Source organism: Triturus cristatus, chromosome 7, assembly GCF_964204655.1.
Source record: "Triturus cristatus chromosome 7, aTriCri1.1, whole genome shotgun sequence".
In the NCBI taxonomy this organism is placed as follows: Eukaryota; Metazoa; Chordata; class Amphibia; order Caudata; family Salamandridae; genus Triturus; species Triturus cristatus.
The window spans coordinates 636,854,234-636,874,838 of NC_140590.1; the positions used below are offsets into that span (position 1 = coordinate 636,854,234).

General features: G+C 42.5%; 1 protein-coding gene across 1 annotated transcript in view; it reads right to left on the bottom strand.

The window, feature by feature from the left end:
• Window positions 1-20,605, bottom strand: part of PITPNC1 (phosphatidylinositol transfer protein cytoplasmic 1) — a 1,057,002-nt gene that overhangs the window by 415,471 nt on the left and 620,926 nt on the right. Inside the window, exon 4 of the mRNA XM_085617264.1 lies at window positions 16,714-16,721. Coding sequence (XP_085473390.1) covers window positions 16,714-16,721 — 8 coding nt within the window. The remainder of the gene's footprint in view (window positions 1-16,713; window positions 16,722-20,605) is intronic.

The following is a 20,605-nucleotide window of genomic DNA, read 5'->3' on the forward strand; positions in this document are numbered from 1 at the left end:
GGTTCGTGTTGGATACCGTGGTGGCCTATCTGTCGAGCAACACATGGAACAACTCCTGGTGGCCATCAGACCTAGAACCCGTACCCACTCCCTCCAACCACACAAGAAATCTCGGAATCACCATTGGCAACAAGCTCACCATGAAATCACAGATCAACACAGTCTCCTCTGCTTGCTTTCTCACTCTGTACATGTTATGTAAGACACGAGACGCACCGTGACACAAGTCCTCATCACCAGCCGACTGGACTACAGCAATGCCCTCTACATAGGAATTGCCACACGCCTTCCACAGAGACTTAAACCATACAGAACGCCACATCCAGACTCATCCTCGGCCTTCCTCAACAAACACACATCACACCCCACCTCAGGAAACTCCACTGGTTACACGTAGAGAAGAAATGCCAATTCAAGTGGCTGACCCACGCACACAAGGTTCTACAGAATTTAGGACCAGCCTACATTAACCACTGCCTGAACTGTCCACCAACCATTGAGAAGCCTAAGATCCGCCTCCCTTTCACTTGCTCATACTCCCCCCACATCTACCGAAGCAGAAGTGGAAGACGCTCCTTCTCCCACATCACAGCAAAGACCTGGAACGGCTTCCCCACGCACCTCCGGACCATCACCTCACTTCCGGATTTTTGAATGGCCTTCAAGACCTGGCTGTTCGAATGAGCCTCCAGGGCCTGCAAGCGCCTGGATACCCTACCGGGTGATTAGCCGCGCTTTATAAATCCTGATTCATTGATATGATCTCTCACAACAGGAGTCATTCTTTTCTGGCATACAGATGTACAAAACATGCTCTAAAAACGTTCCCCCACGTCACAAACCACTGGCTTGTTCTCTATCATGAAATTTAAAACCAAAATATTCGGAGGCCCAGCTTTTAGGGTATAAGCCGCCGAGCTATGGAAAAGCATCCGTCATGAACCATAATTTCTCAGTGTCAGGACAAAACTGAAAACTTGGCTCTTAACCATCGAACAGCATTACTCCTTACTCAAAGTTTAACTTACAGTTAGTAGATGTCAATGTGGGTCAGCAGTAAGATGCTCCCTGAGAGCGTGTTGCGCTTTATAAGAAAATAATTAACATACAGAGTTGCACTGCTCTCTGCAGTACAGAATGTGTCAGAGCTATTAGAAAAACAATAGTAATTTTAAACTAATTTCAACATGCTCCCAACAACACCTTACATCCTGGTGTGGGTGCTCTCATACTTGACACCACAACTGTAGGAGATGAATGAGAGGAGATGGTCTGTGGGCTGGGAAGTTGAGAAAACTGCTGCTCAGAAAGAGTGTCTTCAATTCGGGAGACCCATAGGTAGCAAGCACCTCCTGGCAACATGGACAGAGGATAAACTATGAATGTGTCCTGCAGCAATGCTTTTCAACAGTTACTGAAGCCACATTCTTGGTGTACTTGAATAGATTTGTGCGCATTTTGAATTTCCTGCTGCAGCACACGACAATAGGCAATCTCTACCCAGTCTAGAAGGGGAACTAGAGAAACATCTGGAAGCTGGTAACAGTAACAGGGGTAAGGTTTGTGTAATTGCCCCAGTAGAGTGATTTAGCAAGCTGTTTTTGTCCCACCTCCTCTGATTCGGCCCCATTGAAATGGGGCTAGCCTCACTGGACACTGTGTAATCCTAGTTTGAGATACTGTGAGCAGTCTGAAATTGGAGTATTAGTTTAGACGGTAAACACCCACCTCAAGTAATAAGCACAAGCCTTCTCAGGCTCGACTTTCTGGTAGCTATGACAAAGGGCAGACAGGATTAACTTAGGGCAATGTGTAAAGTATTTATGCAGTGCTAAAATAGTAATAAAGTCACAATTAAAACAATAAAAATCCCAAACGAATAAAAAAAATTAAGTAAAAAGACATCAAAATGACAAAACTCCAATGAGGATAACTAGAGATTTGAGATGTTAAAGTTTTAAGCAGAAACACTGCCAAGAAACACAAAGTGCAAATGATAGTCAATGATCTCAGTAAATCAGGACCTGTGCATAATTTGACAGTGACCGCTATTGGAATGCAGGTCAGATACACTAATTTCGTCCTTGGTCAAAGATTTAACCTTCTGACTTTAGTCCTTTAAGTCTCAATCCACCACTGTCACACACTTCTAAACCCCTGTCAGGGAAGGCACTTAAAGACTCACAGGATGTCAGGCAGAGTTCAGTCCAGGTCCAGTTGCCTCTGATCAGCTGGGTACTTGCAGGAAATACCTCTGGTAGCTTGTTGTATCCCTGTAGACTGAACAGGAGGTTAGCCTTATCACCCTGAGAGTCACTTATTTGTCCTGGGTACAAGAGGGAGAGCAGGTTCAGTCTTCAGACAGCAGGTTCAGTCCTCTTCTCATCTTCCACAGGTTCAGGAGTGTTCTGATGTGGGTGCCTTGCGATTTCTGCCTGGCACAAATTAGTTGGTGGGAAGGACCTCTGGGCATGCCCTAACCGATGGGGTGAAGGCTCCCCGGGCTTACCCTATGCACTTTGAAGATGGCACAAGTCTTTGACTGCACTAAACCTAGGTTCTGAGGGGTGTGTGTGTTATGTACTATGATAATTATAGTGTTCTCCCACATCTAACACTAAAATCCAGTTTGAGGCAATCCCTGTACCCCCAAGAACCCCAGAGTCAGAAGTCTAGTAAAACAAAGCAGGGATCCTCAACAACCAGACAGTTGATACACAAGAATTGTTCTGGCATCCAAAAAGTGATTTGTAAGATCCTAGCAGACCTGCGAAACAGGTTTTGATACATCAGCATGATTTGACACTGATGTCAACAAGAGGTGCATTGTTATTGGGGCTGGACTGGCTGCGAGGACAAAATAAGGGTGCAGGTCTTTACTGTAACTTCAGTGTAACAGGATAGGACTCTTTGAAGGTTATCAAGTTCTTGGGCTAAGCTCATAGGTCATCCTGTCCCGGGACAACAACACTTCCCCACACCCAAGGCCTTTTGTTTGTCTCCTGGAAGCAAGTTCAAGCCTCATTCACACCTCTTCCCGTGCTAATTAATAGCTGGTAGAAGCGGGTGAGAAAAATGCAGATTTACCTTCCAGGGACTTCGGGCAGGGAAAAGGTAGCTTTCCAAACCAAAATTAGCATTATTAGATGTAATAATGTAATCCAGTATTTACTTAATGTAATCCAGTGTTTCGTTATGGAACAGCCAACCTTGCAGTGAAAAAAGCTTTTGGCCTTTTCCACTATAAGGACATGTGGAAAAGTAAACATTTACATGGCCTACTTTTAAGTGCTATGCACCCTGCCTTATGGTCAATAAGGCCTATTTGGGGAAAACTTATTATTATGTTAACAGATAGTGTACGCCTGTCAAAATGAGTTATTTTCACAGGTTGAATTTGCTGTTTAAATAGCCAGCCTACAGTGGTAAACCTGGAGACATGCTTTACAGAGCTACTGCAGTGCATGGTACAAGGAGTGCTGCAATCCACTGGTAGCATTTAATTTACAGTGACTGAGTACACTTGGTACAAATACATTTGGGACTTAAAGACAAATTAATAAAAACAATTGAATGTTGAAAGGAGCAGCACAAACACTTTACCTCTGATAGCAGAGGTAAAGTGCACAGAATTCTAGACTCAGCAAAAATAGGGATGAGCAAAAAGGCAAAAGACAATCTGGGGTGACCCTGCAGAAGAGGCACATTTCCAACAAGTACTACTACCTTTGTCTCAGCCAGCGCTCAATTCCCCACCAAACAGTACAGAGAACACCAGGTAAGGAGGAGATTAACTTGGTGCAATATTAGCTTTTTTTAGATAACCAATTGTATTGGGGCTTTATACGTAAAAGTACAACCTATGGTGCCAGCAGCACAGCTTGAGACATTCTGTTCATTACTGTCAGAATTTAGATAATACATCTTTAAACAATCGTGGTAAGATCCAGCCTGTAATACTGCCATATTTTGGAGTGCTTTGTGGGCATCCCTAGCTTTATAGATGGGCTCTTCTTGTTGTGCACTCCAATCTACTCCCCTACACCACACTATCAGAGTAGGGGGCTGTGAGTTGTGAGTTATTCCAAGTGCGTGGTATGGCTCTTTTGGCCATCCCCACAAATGTCCTCTCTCTCCCCAGTGTTCCCCAGGTCTTCCAGGATTCCCAGTATGGCGAACTTGGGTGTCAGTATGATGCTGCTCCCAGAACTTGAGAGAGGGTACCACCAATCCGGCTCCAATAGTTCTCAATCACCGGGAAGTGCCAAACTATATGAAAAAAAAATTCCATCAGGCAAGTCACACCACAGACAGGCCAGCATGCCATCAGCAGTGTGGTTTAAGATACAAGGGGTGGGGCTAGTGGAGCTGACTCAGCCAGAGGCGGGAGGATATGGCCAGCTCACGGGGTGCCATGCAGGCCCCTTGCCAGTCAACATCATCAAGGGTGCCTGAGTAGCTCTCCCATTTCTGCCTAGAGGGTCCAAGGCGATCGAGTGCATTAAGTACTAGCATCCAGTAAATTTGGGATGATACATCCCGGCCGATGTTCCCCATACGGAGTTTGGCTTTGAGAGGATTATGTTAAGGAAGATCTACCAGTTCTGTTTTACATTCATCTAGTGCGTGTTGGAGTTGAAGTTATTTGTGGAACTGAAAGCCAGAAGTGCGACTGCAGTTCTTGGAAGGAGCGTATGTGCCTTCCCCACTGACGTTCCCCAGAGCGTCACCCCACTGCTTTTAAGCAGTGCGAAGGAGAAACATAAAAATTATAATAACTTTGCGTTATCATTTTATTCTTCTTGCTGCTTTGCGGGCGGGGTGTAGGGGTTTCGGGCTGCTCTGCTCTTGGAGCAGGGCAGGGAAGGAGTGGGTTCCCCACTCCTTAGTGCACAATGACTGTTTGGTCAGCCCTCTCGGGCTGCCCAAACCAGTCATGCGCTCTTTCCCCGTTCTCCATGAAGGCTGCATTACAGCCTGCATGGAGAATAAGCCCAGGTTCCCATTCCCTAGTTGAGCGTCCAACCAGGATGCTCAAACCAATCACCAAACAAAACCAATCACAATGCAGTATTGCAGCGTTGTGATTGGTCAGGGGGGTCTGGCTGTGAAGAGAAGAGCAGGAGTGGAGACGCAGGACCCGGTGCAACTGTAAGTTTATTTTACTTTTAAATATGTGCAAACCCCCCCACGCCACCAGCGAGCCATGCCGGCCGCCGCAGCTTATCCCATCTGGTAAAGCCTTCTAACTATGCCGCATAATTTGCCTTTTCTTGCCACATAATTTACTCAACCCTGCTGCATAATTAGGCCCTCTCTTGCCACATAATTCCAGTGGCCCGGGCTATACTGCTTGTCTGTAATGGGATTAATTCTTCAAGTTTCATGTTTTCATCGTGTCTGTGGTTGTTTGTATGTTTCCTAGGTAATGTTTAGCCTTGTCTCGTATGAAAAGGAATTCAAAGAAGCACCGACCCATATTGCCTCTTCTGACTACTAAGAAACAACTCACATGTCTGTTTTCTCACTGGACAAGTAGTATTTTTATTTACAGGAGTGACAGGTATGCTTTTTTCATGGCTATCTGTCATAATTTCATGTTGCCAATCAAAATGATCCTCATCAGATATTAACGTCACATACCGACTTGTAGGATTTATCCCCTGCTGTTCCTTTCCTAATCCTTTCACGGTAGATTTTGATGTAGCAGACCACAGTGAAATAGGGATTCACGCTACCCTTGAGGAAAGTACAGGTGTGACAGAATAATTGGTAACCTTACCATCTGGAAGACATTATGGCAATGAGAATTTTCAGAAGGGAGGATCCTTTTGAAAATCATCATTAGATTCTTTCATCCTCATCACCCTTATTGTTATCAGTATGAGCAAACCCCTCTCTTTCCTGTCGTTTCTTCTTAGGTGCAGTTTAGGATATTAATGCCTCTGGAAAAGATAACATGATTTTTAAGACTAGGGCTTTTTCGGCATCAAATGAATTCGGGATTTTTTTTCTATTGACAGATTCCTGCAGGCTTTTTAAGACAAATCGAGGAAGAGGAGCCCCAGGCTATAAACTCTGGAAATGCCAGGTCTCCAGGTGCTTCTGAAAGAAAGTATGGTGTTGAGTTTCTGAATATATATATATATATATATATATATATATATATATATATATATATATATATATATATATATATATATATATATATATATATATATATATATATATATATATATATATATATATATATATATATATAAAAAACTGCACCACTAGGGAGACAGAAAAGCAAAAGATCTGCCTCCTAGTCTCCAATAATTCTTCATAGAAATGACAAGTACATGTTGTGAGGAAGAGCGTAAAATTCGAGAGAGTATATGGGGTATAGCTTCCCTCCTAACTCAATCCCGGCCCTTTATAAAATGGTAGACAGAGCCCAAGTTGTTGTCGGCTTCATGAGTCAGATCTAAGGTTTTAATAAAGATATTTCTACGCAATGGAAGCCAATAAAGGTTTCTTCAGATGAGAGGACACTGAAACAGGCGTGTAAATACCCAATATACGTATTGATGCTGCGTTCTGAGTTGTCTGTAAATGTTGGATCAAATATCAAGGTATTTCCAAATGAGGGAATTCCCATAAACAATTCTGGAAGAGATCAGAGCCTGGACCACCATTTAAGGGATGATAGAGGAAGTAGTGGAAAGATTTTATTAAAAGTGCAGAGTATGAGGAAACAGGTTGTTGCTATACTATTAATATGGGCCACAAATTAGCGCTGGTCATCAACCAGATATTGGCAGAGTTGACAAGCAAGGGAGGAAAGCCCAGTTTGTCTTGCCACCACGTGAAAAATCAGGCTGAGTAGTGTTTGCAGAAAAAGGAGAAATACATCTTTTGTCTCTGTACAATTTTAAACAGTTCAAATTCATCCACTTATCTATATCAGCCAGGCATTGCTGAAAGTTGATTCTGGTGGCTTTATATTTTCCTGATGTCAACACAACAATCTGAGTATCGTCGGCATAAGAGACCAGACTAAGCCCACAAGATTTGATATGTATATATTAGACATGTAAGGCTCAGGGATGAACCCTGTGGTACACCACAACGGACAGAAAATGGGGACAATTGAAATAGGGGACAAGTCATGACTTGAGTTCTATCTGCAAGGAATGAATCAAGCCACCCAAGGGGTTGGTTACGGATACCTAAACCTGTCGGTCTTGTTTAAAAGTACTATGTGAGAGATGGTGCTGAAAGTTGCAGATAAATCAAAAATGTCCAGAGCTTCCGAACATCCCTGGTACAGAATGCCACTGAGCTCTTCGATTACTTCCACCAGGGCCATTTTGGATCCCATCAAGGGGTCTGAAACCCAACTGCACAGGATCGAGATAAGAGTTATCTTTCAAGTACTTACAGAGCTGGATAGCTACTGCATTTTTAATAATGTTTGCTGGAAGAAGGAGCAAAGAATTTGGCCTACAGTTAGAAGGAAGGGATGAGTCCAGAGTTGCCTCCGTAAAAAAGGAGTTTAGCTATAGCCTTTTCACAAAAAGCAAGGACCTTACCAGTGCCGAGAGAGATAATACAAAGATTAGTGAGAATGGGAGCGATCTTGCTAGAAACCCAGTGCAGGATATGAGGGGGAGAGGGGTCTAATGGAGAGCTGGATTTCGATGCTATCAAACTATCCATGACTAGAAGTTCATTCAGCTGAGCAAACTACCTTTGGGGTAAAAAAGTCTTGATGGACCAGATTTATCAGTTATGTTATATTAGATGGAGGGAAGTCTAAATAGTTGTTTTCAATTATCTCTTTACAAAGTGTTGCAAGTCTGTCACACAAGGACTGAGATGGAGATGATAGGCTTTTTTTGGCCTCTGGTTGGATACCATTGTGAAATTAGGGCCCGTGTTATGTGCCACCCTATAAGTGGATTATTTACTTAGCATAAGCGACAGCCATTTTGACTGTGGTGTCCATTTAGTTTCCTTTGTAATTCTTCAGTCGTCTGCTGCTCGTCTTTTTCACTCTGCTTGTGTTATCTATTTTAGTTGACCTCCTGACATGGCTAACCAATGTACGTGCTGGGGGTTTATAGCTGCCAGTGCACCTGGTCTCAGACGTTAACTATTGACCATTTACTGCTGCCATAAGCATTCCTTCTCCCCCTCACATTTTGCTGACTATGTAGTTATCTATCTGCCCTTCTTTGCTGATAGATATTTCTGTTCACATGCTTGCATTGCAACAAAATGGTATAAAAGGGACGATGGTTTTTGAATTCAGTGTACTATCTCCTGCAGGACTTGAGAGTATTGTGTGGACGTGGTCCCACTCATGAGTGAATAATAAACTTGTTATTTATTCCAACTCCAGTGCCGATCTCTATTTTGTTTGTCTTTGGATCCGTGGACAAGAGGGTGACCCTGCACCAGTGTGCCCACTTTTAGGCACATTTCCACAGTTGGCGCCCGTACGTGGGGTCCCATCGGACACGCAGCTGTCTGAAGGAGTGGTCTTGACGGAGGATCGAAATATTACTGAGGATTCGCACTGCATGAGGAGACCCTTGTCTTTGCAGGCCGACATGACTTTTTCGGTTTTCCCGATTTGACCTCCAGGTGGTGGCCCGTCTTGACTGGGGTTTTCTTTGACGTAATTTTTCAGTGACCATTAGGTCGACCAGAGATCGTCAGGTGGGAGTTGGAGAATTCTGTTTGGTAAGGTCGCTGAAGCAGCAATCTTGATTTGTTTGGCCTAGGTCTTTTGGTTTGGATTTGTTATTCCCTTTTTGCAAAAATTGAAGGCAGGTAATGTGGAGATTTTTCTCCTTTTGGAATATTTGTTTAGAGTAGTAATATTTTACATATATTTTGTAAAACATGTTTGTTCTCAGCACACTCCGTAAGTGGTGTTGCTGCTCTTGTGGTACCAAGATTAGTTTTGAATAAAGTCAGCTGGCCCCTCCAGAAGGGACCCCTTACAGGGAGATGTATAGTAAATATAATATTTCTCCCATAATGTACAGTTCATTGTGGAACAAATACACAAAGAAAGAACTCGACTTACAGTGGCCATTAGATGTAGCGTTAAGAATTTTGAGTCCATAGTTAGATTATAAACACTTCCATTCACATTACTGTGGTAGTCGATATGCTAGCTAGGATATTTTTGTTGGATTCTAGTTTTGTGCACGACTGACATACATCTGGGTGCTTGTGCATGTTGTCTGTATGCTTAGGTGCTTGTATGTGTATGTTCTGTGTGAGTATAAAAGCCTGTATTTGTCTTGCTTTGTTTACATTGGTGCATTTGACCCTATTTGTTATTAGCCTCTCTCTCTGTGTACTATACAAAATTGAAACCCGTTGGCTTTGTTGCTGCTTGGGCTGACTGCTGCCTATTAGGACAGGCTGTGCCTAAGTATGCCTGTCATGTTCTCCTCTGGATACTTGGTAGCACTTGAATAATAACTTGTTGAGTGTACTTTTGTCTTTGCTAAACCCTGCGACGGGTGTTACTATTACCTGATTTAATGGTATTCAGTTTTTATTTTTTTTATTTGAAAGGATGAAAGTTGCGTTCTCCAGGCAGATAAACTTCAGTAGATTTATGTAACTGTTCTCTTTTTTACCTGCACTATGCCCAGTGATAGAAGCAAGGTTTGCTTAGTATTATGTGTGGTACATGCTCCATAGTGATACATTCAAGCAGTGTGAGATGTATTAATACTCTGGACTTTACGTCCTCGGCATTGCCAGTAATTTATAGTCATTTACATAGTAGGTGTCTTTGGCGCTCAACAGGAAGCATTATTTTAACACTGGTGGAAAATGCAAAATACTGCTTGTTTTAAAATACCACCCATCTCATAAGTGAACTTCCCTTGCTGCCAAAAAAAAAAACCACAAAAAAAAACACTCCGCTGGATTAAAACCGGCAGTAAATGCATTACTGTCAGTCTGACCACAGCATTAAAATAAGACGGTCTAAAACGACAGTATGAAGAATCGAAAATAAGTTCAGCCCTGAGCAAATCATAACTGGGTAAAACCGTAATGTGACGTCTATACCTGAAGAGTGGTCTAGGTATGGTAACAACACACCCAAGTGATGACAAATGTTGCCACAATTCCTGTCACTGCCCTTTTAATTGCTACTATTTAATGTTAGCCTGTGGCATTTTCTGCTGCGGTAAAAAGTTACGACAAAGATAAAAAAATATATATATACTTCTTTTACTGCAGATCATTTGAATTTTCGCTGTGATATTTCTACCACTAACAGTAATAACATACTTCCGGTTGTAAGAAATACCAATGACTCCAAAATTACCACCATGTTTAGTGATAATCTCTGAGGAGTAATCATTTAACACTTGTAGCATTTCTACAGACTAAGGCCCCTGGTAGCTAATACATGTAGGACTTATATTTTTTTTCAGGCCCTTGAAAATGAATTCACCCATCACATGCAGGAGAGCAGTGATGATATAGCGCACGTGTGTTGTTTAGAAGTGGTAATGCTTAATTTGCTATTTTTGGTGTTGCATGACTGCGGTTTGTGTTTATACGCCTCAAGAACATCGAATCGCTTGGAAAAATGATGTTGTCACAAGTCTCAAGGATAGTCATTTTACTACTGTGAAAGTGTAAAATAATGTTACTGGGGAGATGTTAATTGAGGCACAGGCGGCGAGGCGTAAAACAATTCATTAGCAAATGACTGCTGGGGAAGGGGCAGGGCAAAGCCCGGAGATCAGAGAACAGACATGGCTGGCGGCTTTGTTCCTTCACATAAAGATACACTAAACACCATCAAAGACACTGCATAGGGTGGGCTCCTGCACCATGTTACACAAAAACTTAGGAAAAAGAGGCCTTGCATCCTTAGTAGAAAGACATGCTTGGTGTCTGGATTGATTTAGTGCTTTGAAGCCATGGACCAAAAATTCAGACACCCTTTCTGAAAGTGCAGTCGATGAATCGGCCTCACGCTGTCAATAGCTAGAAGGGTCGGCAAACGGGCCATGTTTTGATCGGGTTTTGAAGAGAGGTGGGCTGGTCAATAGTCAATACAGCCGGGCTTTTCACTTTTGAAGCACGAGGGTCAGGGCAGCTCAAGCCAGCGACGCTAAGAACATAGGATGGTAGGGGTCGTTACTGCACATATTGGAATTTTCAGCACTTTATTTAATACTCGCCATGCAATTTTCCCCGGTAAATGTTGTCATGGTCAAACCTGCCATAATTTGCTTTGTGAAAATGTGCAATAAACGCATGCATGTGAAACTCGGTGTTGTGAGCATCAAGTTCTACATGTCATGCCTCATTTTCCAATTAAAAGCTGATAATAGGATGTATTTACCACAACTGGTAAAAATACCTCACTCCCATCCAATTAATTTGTAATCAAGGCATAAGTAAGTCTTTCTATGCTTGGGGCTCTGATAAAATTGCTGTCCTACTTCTATGTTCATACTATGTCTCGTTTCTTGCTTTGCTCCAGACTTCAGAGGAATTTAATTTATGGTAGCTAGTTAGGGATTATTACTATTTCTGGTGTAGTTGAATAGACTTCTGCGACCAGATACTCCTGAGTAATGTGAAGAAGGTACACTGTTATTGTTATAATTTCTTGCATCACATAATCACAAAGTCTCTAGAAAGAAATTGCAATTTTGTAGACAGCAGGTTAACTATTTAGGTCACCTCCTGTCTAAGAAGGGACGTGCACTCACATCGGATCGCTTTCAGACTATTTTAGATACTCCTGTGCCCCGTACTCAGAAGGATGTCGGTGCACTGATTGGCCTTACTTCTTTTTGTAGGCAATGGATCCCCAGTTTTTCGCACATTATTAAACCTTTGTTGGCCCTTTTGACTAAAGACCCTCCGATGGATTTCCCATGGACTACTGAATGTCAGAATGCCTTCCAACAGTCACGCCAAGCTCTTTGTTCTGCACCAGTATTAGGAACTCCAGATTACACTCACTAACAAGATCATGTGAGCTTAGTACAGACTTACTTGTCAATATTTTTACCGACAGCCAGTACGCATTCGGGGTGGCACACAATTTTGGTCGCTTGTGGAAAGAAAGGGGTTTCCTCACCTCACATGGGACACAGATGGTGCATGGAGAATTAGTGCATAATCTTCTTACTGCCCTAACCTATCCTAAGAAAGAGGCAATTGTTAAATGTAATGCACACAAGAAAGTAACTGATAAAATAGGAGCAGGTAATGCATTTGTGGATCACACAGCCTGTGAGACCACAATGCAGCGAAGTACCACATCCATGTATGTGGTGAAGTCACAAGCTGAACGTTGGCATGATGCCAGGCAGGAAGTGCTGGACATGCAACAATCTGCCTCTGCTGATGAATTAGATCAATGGTCTAAGGAGGGAACACTGGATGATGAGGGCTGTGGGAGGAATAAAGATATGACCAAATGGAAGTTGCCCACAGCCTACTTATATCCCTGGATTCACATGGCACATGGGCCGGCACATGTTGGTGCATCCTCAATAGCAAAACAACTCATGCAAGTTTGGGTTCATTTTGATATTGCCGGCACTGCTCAATACCACATACACAATCTGGCCTTACGCCGCATTAAATTGTTTTTAGCAGGCCCATGAATATTTGGGGGGTCCCTAAGCCTCGCCCTATACATGATGTTCCCCACGTGTTGATGAGTGACTATTTGTCCCAGTTAACTGACAGCTTGTCTTCTATTTATCAGCGGGTACGAAAATCTCTTCCAGACAGGTCGCAAGGTGATGGACACAATTTGCGCCCTGGCGACCAGGTGATGATCAAGGTCTTTCAGCGGGTGAATTGCTTGGAACCTCGCTGGCGTGGCCCAGAGCAGGTCCTCCTTGCTACCAGAACTGCAGTGCGAGTGACCAATAGGAAGAACTGGGTGCATTTTACATACTGCAAGAAAGTTCCGTTCGCCTTGGTGGAACCTACTGCGCTGAAAGATCACCGCGACATTCTGATTACCGAGAAAGGGTGAGCTGCGTCACATGAAGGACCTGAGAAAGTCTTCCCGGACTACACGATCCCTGGTAAATCTAGATATCTGCTTCGATCCAGGAAGAAAGACATTTCATCACAAAAAGAGACTGTTTGAGCCACTGTCCTGGGTGATTAAAGACCGACTAAAAAGGGGGGTAGCCTTTTAGTGACTACTCCTCTCAACGTTAGTGAAGAAACCAACACCTGCCCAGGACCTTAGGGCACCATCTGTTTTGTTGCTTGCCGACGAGATGAACATGTCTGAGAAGAAATCAAATGCTGAAAAAATCTGTAGCAAATACACAATGTTTGTTACTGGACTAACTTTGACCGCTGTTATCATTACTGTGATAATGTGGGTTGTGGAGGAAGTAGCTCCGGCTCGAAAACTTATTGACTGCTACTACTCCTGTCCCCACCTAACATTATTATTTCACTCTTCCTTATCATGAAACGAAGCACCGAATGTCATATCTCAATAACACTTTCATACAAATGTTGCGTCATACTCATAATGCTACAAACACTACCAACTGCTGGGTATGTGGAATGATGCCAACTCATCAGAAGAAGGGAGGAACGCCTTTCATTCCCTTGCCATTCTCGCATAATGGCTCCTTTAGAGCCTGGTTTGCACTGTTGTGGGCCTCTGAAATTGCTAATATTACTCTCGCTGATCGTGGTGGAGCATGTCGCATTATCGGTAATAGCTGCTGCGTGTTCATATCTGGCCACGCCCCTTTTGTTTATGATGCTATTTCCAAAATGCATAAAATAGCTATTGAGATACATCAAGACTAAGGAACATGGACTTGGGCTGGATGGTTCTGGAACATATTTTCTGTATGGGGTCTGAAAATATTGTCGGCCTTATTTATAATTATTGCAATTCTCTTCTCTTGTTTATGTATCCAATGCGGGCCAATGCTTTGTTCCCTCTGTATTTCCACTTGTACTACTTGTTTACCATCTAAAACGAATGTCCAAAATGTAAATGCCCATTTAGTAATAGACCGAGAAGTCAGAGATATGATGCTAATTGATATACATGATATTTATCGTACCCCTTTAAAAGCATAAGAAAATGTCTTAGCTTATGCTAAAAGGTCGTCTGTGGAAATGTGTTATATTTTACTTAGCATAAGCGACAGCCATTTTGGCTGTGGTGTCCATTTAGTTTCCTTCGTAATTCTTCAGTCCTCTGCTGCTCGTCTTTTTCACTCTGCTTGTGTTATCTATTTTAGTTGACCTCCTGACATGGCTAAGCAATGTACGTGCTTGGGGTTTGAAGCTGCCAGTGCACCTGGTCTCAGACGTTAACTGTTGACCATTTACTGCTGCCATAAGCATTCCTGCTCCCCCTTCCATTTTGCTGACCACGTAGTTGTCTATCTGCCCTTGTTTGCTGATAGAAATTTCTGTTCACATGCTTACATTGCAACAAAATGGTATAAAAGGAACGATGGTTTGTGAATTCGGTGTACTACCTCCTGCAGCACTTGAGAGTGTTGTGTGGACGTGGTCCCACTCATGAGTGATTAATAAACTTGTTATTTATTCCAACTCCAGTGGCGATCTCTATTTTGTTTGTCTTTAAACCCGTGGACAAGAGGGTGACCCTGCACCCGTGTGCCCACTTTTAGGCACATTTCCACAATGATGGAATGGTTGAATTAATCTCAGCCACTGGCAATCGCTTGGACCGCATCCCAATCCATTGTTTTTCCGCAACCTCCATTTGGACCCGGCTATATGCAAATTAGCCATGTCCCTGCACCAATCGGAACAGTCTAGTCCGAACTGCCAGGCCAGGTCCTCCCTGAACCAAGAAACAAGCAACCGAGGACCTGTTTCACCCTTATTATGGGCTCATCAGCCAGGTATACCTTGATTTCAGTGGCACAATGAATATGGGGCCCACATCTGGGCATACCCGTCGCACTTATGCTGCAACTGCAACAACAACAAGGTGATGGATGGAAAGCTGTACCTGACTGTTGAGCCCGAAACTAGGGTGAAACAGGTCCTGGGTTGCTTGTGTTCCAGTTCAGGGAGGACCTGGCTTGGCAGTTCAGGTTGGACTGTTCCTATTGGAGCAGGGCCAAGTCTGATTTGCATAAGGCTAGATCCAAACTGAGGTTGCATAGGGTGTAAATTAACGATGGATTGGAACGCGGCCTGAGTGATTAACAGTGGCTGAGAATAATTCAAGCATTCCATCCATCACTGTTTTGTATACTTGCTGTGAAAACCAAGTCTGTTAGTTTAATACTTTCTGGATCTTTAAGGTTGTCTACCTGAAAATTCAGATTTAAGTAAAATTAGTGAATAGAATACATAAAGGTGCTAGTAAATCAGAGATCTTACTTTTAGAATCAGCTTTTGGACAAGGGGAACAATAAATCAGGGCACCTGAATAGCAAGTGTCAGCATTCATTTTAAGGAAGCATGTCACGTCTTCTGAATAAGGGAACTTATCCTCTACTATGAAGAAAATATAGTATAATCTACAGACAACAGCGATCCCACCCCCAATTTTTACCATGCAGCATGTCTAATCATTTTTATAGTTATGGGATACTACAACTGCGATAGCTGAGATAAATTTTCAAACAGTCGTGTCTATAAAAATTAAAGTCCTATTTCTGACCACAAAGCTAGCATAGATACAATAACCAGCGAGTGAGTGCTGTGAAGATAGAATTTCCTACTCTTTAGGATGGATGATATTATGTTACTGCAAAGGTGATTTAAAGGGACCCCTCGTACAGAAAGGAGGAGTCAAACCACAGTTCTGTCATTTATAGTTAGGGTAAAGATTTAGGTTAGTGGGCATGGAGAAGTATCTTTGGTTTGTTGAGGTCTATGTAAGGCACTGAGGTAGATCCACATGGGAAGAGCCTGGGCCAGAGTTCTAGGCCTAAATGCAGTCAAGCCACGGACAAGCTTGCTTCTGGTGCAATGTTTTGGATTCCATTGGAACACAAGGCCTCTGTTGAGAAGTATCCTTCAGGGCAGCAGAGCGTGCAGTAGGTAAAGAAATGGCAAATAAAGGAGTTGAGGGTCCTAATTCTGAACTCAATTGGACAAAAATGACGTGTTCTAAAAACCCCCATGCACATGAAAGTTTCAACAGTACTATTACAAGCTTACACTCCATCTACACTGGGAGAAATATCCAATCCGGGCAGTATAAATTACTCACAAAATGAAAATTTCATTCATAATGCCATAAAAAAGTAAACTTCTGAAGTATTTCAAATTTATAGCTGAGAATATGAGTCACAGAGTTTGGCCGCAAGCAGCCAAAAGCACTGCGAGAAATTTAAAGTGAAAAACTAAATAAATGAATTCACACTCTACTTGATCGGCCAGGCACGCTGGTTGATACGACTGAGTTCTGGGAGCTTGAGTGAAGCTCAATCAAGCAAAGTAGCTATACATCACTTTTTTTTTCTTAAGGCTAAAAAATCCAAGCTAAATTAATATGGTTGCAGAAAATGTCATAATCAACAGTAAAATTTCACAGCACCAGTTGATGGATCCAGGGGAATGGCTCTCCTTGCAATTAGATCTCATGGGCTTTAAGTGAACAAAGACACATTAAATTTCAGCAAACATTTGTGATATTGCTTTCTGACGCTATAAACAGGAAAAGTAGAAACAACTTACTGTGTATTCTGGTTTGAATGTTGATGAAGGCAAGAGAGAGAGAGAGAAAAAAGATTACATTACTATGCGAAAGATTGGCAGGAAAACACATATAAATACTGTATCTTTGGAACAAACACATTTGCTCATTAAAAACCCCATTAAATTATGCATGTGATTCCAACCAACAAAATAACTCATTCTCAGGATTGGCGCTACAAACAAGACATACTGAATTTTAAGTGTTTAGGTTTTTTTTGTTTTTGTACCGGCTCTCACTCTTGAAAAAACACGAAAACCTAGTATCAGAAACCGATTTTAGAGTAAATGTGCAAGCCAACGTAACCTCACACAAGGACTGCAGCAAGGCAGTACTTGACAGGCTATCCAATGTCATACTGGGTCCCTTGAAAAGCATAATAGAAGCTGTGGCCTATCTCAGCTCTGCTAAGTGTCACTTCAGTAATCAGGAGTGATATCAACGCATTCCACAAATTTCCTCGCATTATCCCAGAAAGCTCATGCTATTGCTTTTTCAGGGTAAAAATGGTGCTATTCCTGTTGTCACGGTCCATGGGCACCTCCAACTTACAGCTGCTAGCCATGCACCACTGCACACACCCCAGGCGCTACTATACCCACCAGCCTGTGACAGGGGAGCAGCAGCAGCTCCATGTCAGTGTCCACAGACAGCTCCCAGGAGTGGCAGCCCAATGAGCATCCACCACTTGGGTGCTTCCGGCAAGTGGTGCAGTCCAAGACAACTGGGGATAGGGGAACGGATAGGGGAATTCAGATAGTGGGCGGGGTCAGGATGACAGTTAGGGACAAGGACACAGGGGACTTGGTACAGTGGTAAGCACCCTGTGTTCCAGGGAGGAGTATTAGATTATCCTTTGTCAGGTTTGCTGTTTCTATACTTTATCTGCAATTAGTGTAGACTTACACTAACGCTTGAATGGCAGATAAGGCTGAGGCCGTCAGGGAGACCCTGCGTGCATTATGCGAAGCAGGGAGGGATGACCTAATTTGGCAAAAGGTACTGTCGCAAGCACGTGTAGGCCTAGCCTAGGAAGACATAAATTGCTGACTCACTATCTTGATAAATTTGTCTTTCACGGAAAGAAGGGTTCTGGTGCATCCAGTGTTGCTTGCAAGGAGTTTGAAGCCCTAGCGGAGGAGTGGGGGAGCGGGGGGATTCTGCTTTCCCCTGAAAAGACTGAAGGCCTGAGTACGACATTGTTTTTTCTAGGCATTGAATTGGATAAATTGAACATGAATGGTGGGTTGCCTCAGAGCAAGGTTCTAGAGCTTGTGTTCTTGCTGGAAGAAGCTATCTCGTTAAGAAAGCTAAGTTGAGGAAGGTTCAGAGGCATTTGGGACATTTGAGTTTTGCATGCATGGTGGTGAGAGCTGGCCAGTCTTTGTGTCGGAAGTTCGGCTTTGCTAGGTCAGGAGCAAAGTTGTCACATCACAGGGTGAGGATTTCAGCTGTGGTGTGAGCAGAATTGGAAATTTGGCTAAGTGATAAAAAAATATCAATGGAGTGGCAATGTGGTAAATGTTTTTTTTTTTGTGAAAATATTTTTATTGAGTATCACATGGAAATTACACTCACATCGTGCATTATTTTATCAAACTGTACACATTTCTAACAAGTCTGTGCTCTGACATTGGATTTACGAAGATCAGCCTCTCCATCTGTGTGCTACAATAGGTCCAGTGATGACAATGATTGTAAGCGAAAGAGGCTACCAACCCATTTCCCCCTTCAGCCTGTACCATTCCTGCTAAGTGCATATCAATATAATACTCAATTCAACCCCTTCCCGCAACCACCCCCCTCCCACCATACCCAAACAAACAAAGAACCTAGGTGCCGCTGCTCGGCCGAACCACCCCCGTCGATGTACCCGCGGTAGGTGCTCACCAAGCTCAAATACCCCCAATTGGGGGGTCTGTACCGAGGGGAGGGGGCAAATGGGGGGGGGGGGAAGGGGAGGGAGGGAAGGACACAGGGAGGAGAGGCAGTGGAGGGGAAAGGGAGGAAAATAATAATAGGAGGGGGGGGGGAGACCAGCTCAGGGAGGAACACAGGAGGGGGGCAATGTGGTAAATTAATCAACTTCACATAGCACATTCAGATTTTTTCTCATGCAATCGGAGCGGATGGCTTTGGTCTGTTCTGGGAGGGAAGGTGGCATTCAAAGCGGTTAGCAAGGAGATGGAGAAAGGAAGGAAAAGTATAGAATATTGTGAGATATTCCCTTTGTCGGTTGAGCTTTCCTGAGAAGGAGGTGACTTTAGACAGACTGAGATGCAGCAGGAAACACTTCCAGTTTCAGATTATTCAAATCATATCAAATTTCTTTATTTCGATTTGTTTAGAACCATAAAAGATGCATATAAAATCACATTCCATAATCCAAATGAGTTTGTTAAAATATAAATACTATACAATACATACATCGCAATAAGGGCCTTTAGGACGAATTTGTAAAGTGCAACCTGCCCCTACTACAGCCAATAAAACGATATAATATACAATAAATATCTAAAAACAGGCATTTATAATCGTAAAATTAATTTAAACTAATCAAATGACATTTTTATATTAATTGTGCTTCCTCACAGGGTCCCTATGTGACTTCATGGTACCATGGGTACCATCAATGCAGGTCTTACTTCGTAATTGCCATATTCCACAATTCTATCATAGATGTAGATATTTCAACTTCCTAGTGCTGTATTAAAAGAACATAAAGTGCTTTGTGCAAAATTATAACGTAAATGCAATTTTCCTCTGGTTCTACTATTGTGTACCAAAGTATCCACTTTTAGAGCTTTAGTCCTACTTTGGCTCTTATAAGATTTACATTAAATAAGTACCTGCTTACGCCGAAGACAATTACTTGCAATGTATCAGTTTTCAAGATTCTCTCTGCCTCTTTGCAAGCCCTGATGTTCACATTTTTACAAATGGGTATAATCCATGTCTTCCTTGGTGTGTTATACGATGGGCAGAAAAAAAGTACATGCAGATCATTTTCTTTGGCTTCACTTTGACATAGAACACACAATTCACTACTTTTGCTTCCAGGATTACTACGCCATCTGGATCTATTAGCATTAGTTTGTAACACCCCGTACCTAAACTTTACATATAAGGACTTAGCTAATTGTGGGCGCACCTCATCCATAAATGGCTCAAAACTTGGTACATCTTTAAAAAGAAGAAACTTAGGTGTAAGTGACCCTTTATTAGAGCTGTGTAACATACTATTTTGGATATGAGTCCAAAAAGTTATTTTTAGCAATTTCTTTGATAATGATATCAGCTGGGTCGGATCTTCCCAAAAATACGATATACCCAACTTTGAGAACCAGAAGGAAATATGTTTAAACCATGGAATATCCCTACTCCTGCCGTTCTTTAATATCTCCTCTAGACCTTCCCTATAATGTTTCAATTCCGGGGTTGTCCAAAGTCTTACCCAGAATAGGAGTGGTCTTAGAAGAGCGGCATGGTCAGTACGTTTAACATTCAAGTCCATGGTAATTGGAATCAGGGGAGTTCTTATAGGGAGACTTAATATTTTCCTAAAGAATTTATTTTCTCCCAATTCAAAATTCTTTTTACAGTAAGACCCCAAAATTTCAGCCCCATAAAGGGAGGCTGATTGGGCTTTGTGTTTAAAAACCTCCAAAGCTGGAGAAACTGCTTTCGAAGTGCTGCCTTGATGTTTTTTGGCTATCTGCACCGTATTTTGCAAGAGGATTATCTTATTTTTTTCCAACTGTGGTTTCCAACACATTTTTGTATCTAGGGTTATACCCAAATAATTAAAACTTTGCACATACTCTAGTTTTTCGTTATTTAGTACTAGATTCTTTTTGAATGATCTATGCGGAT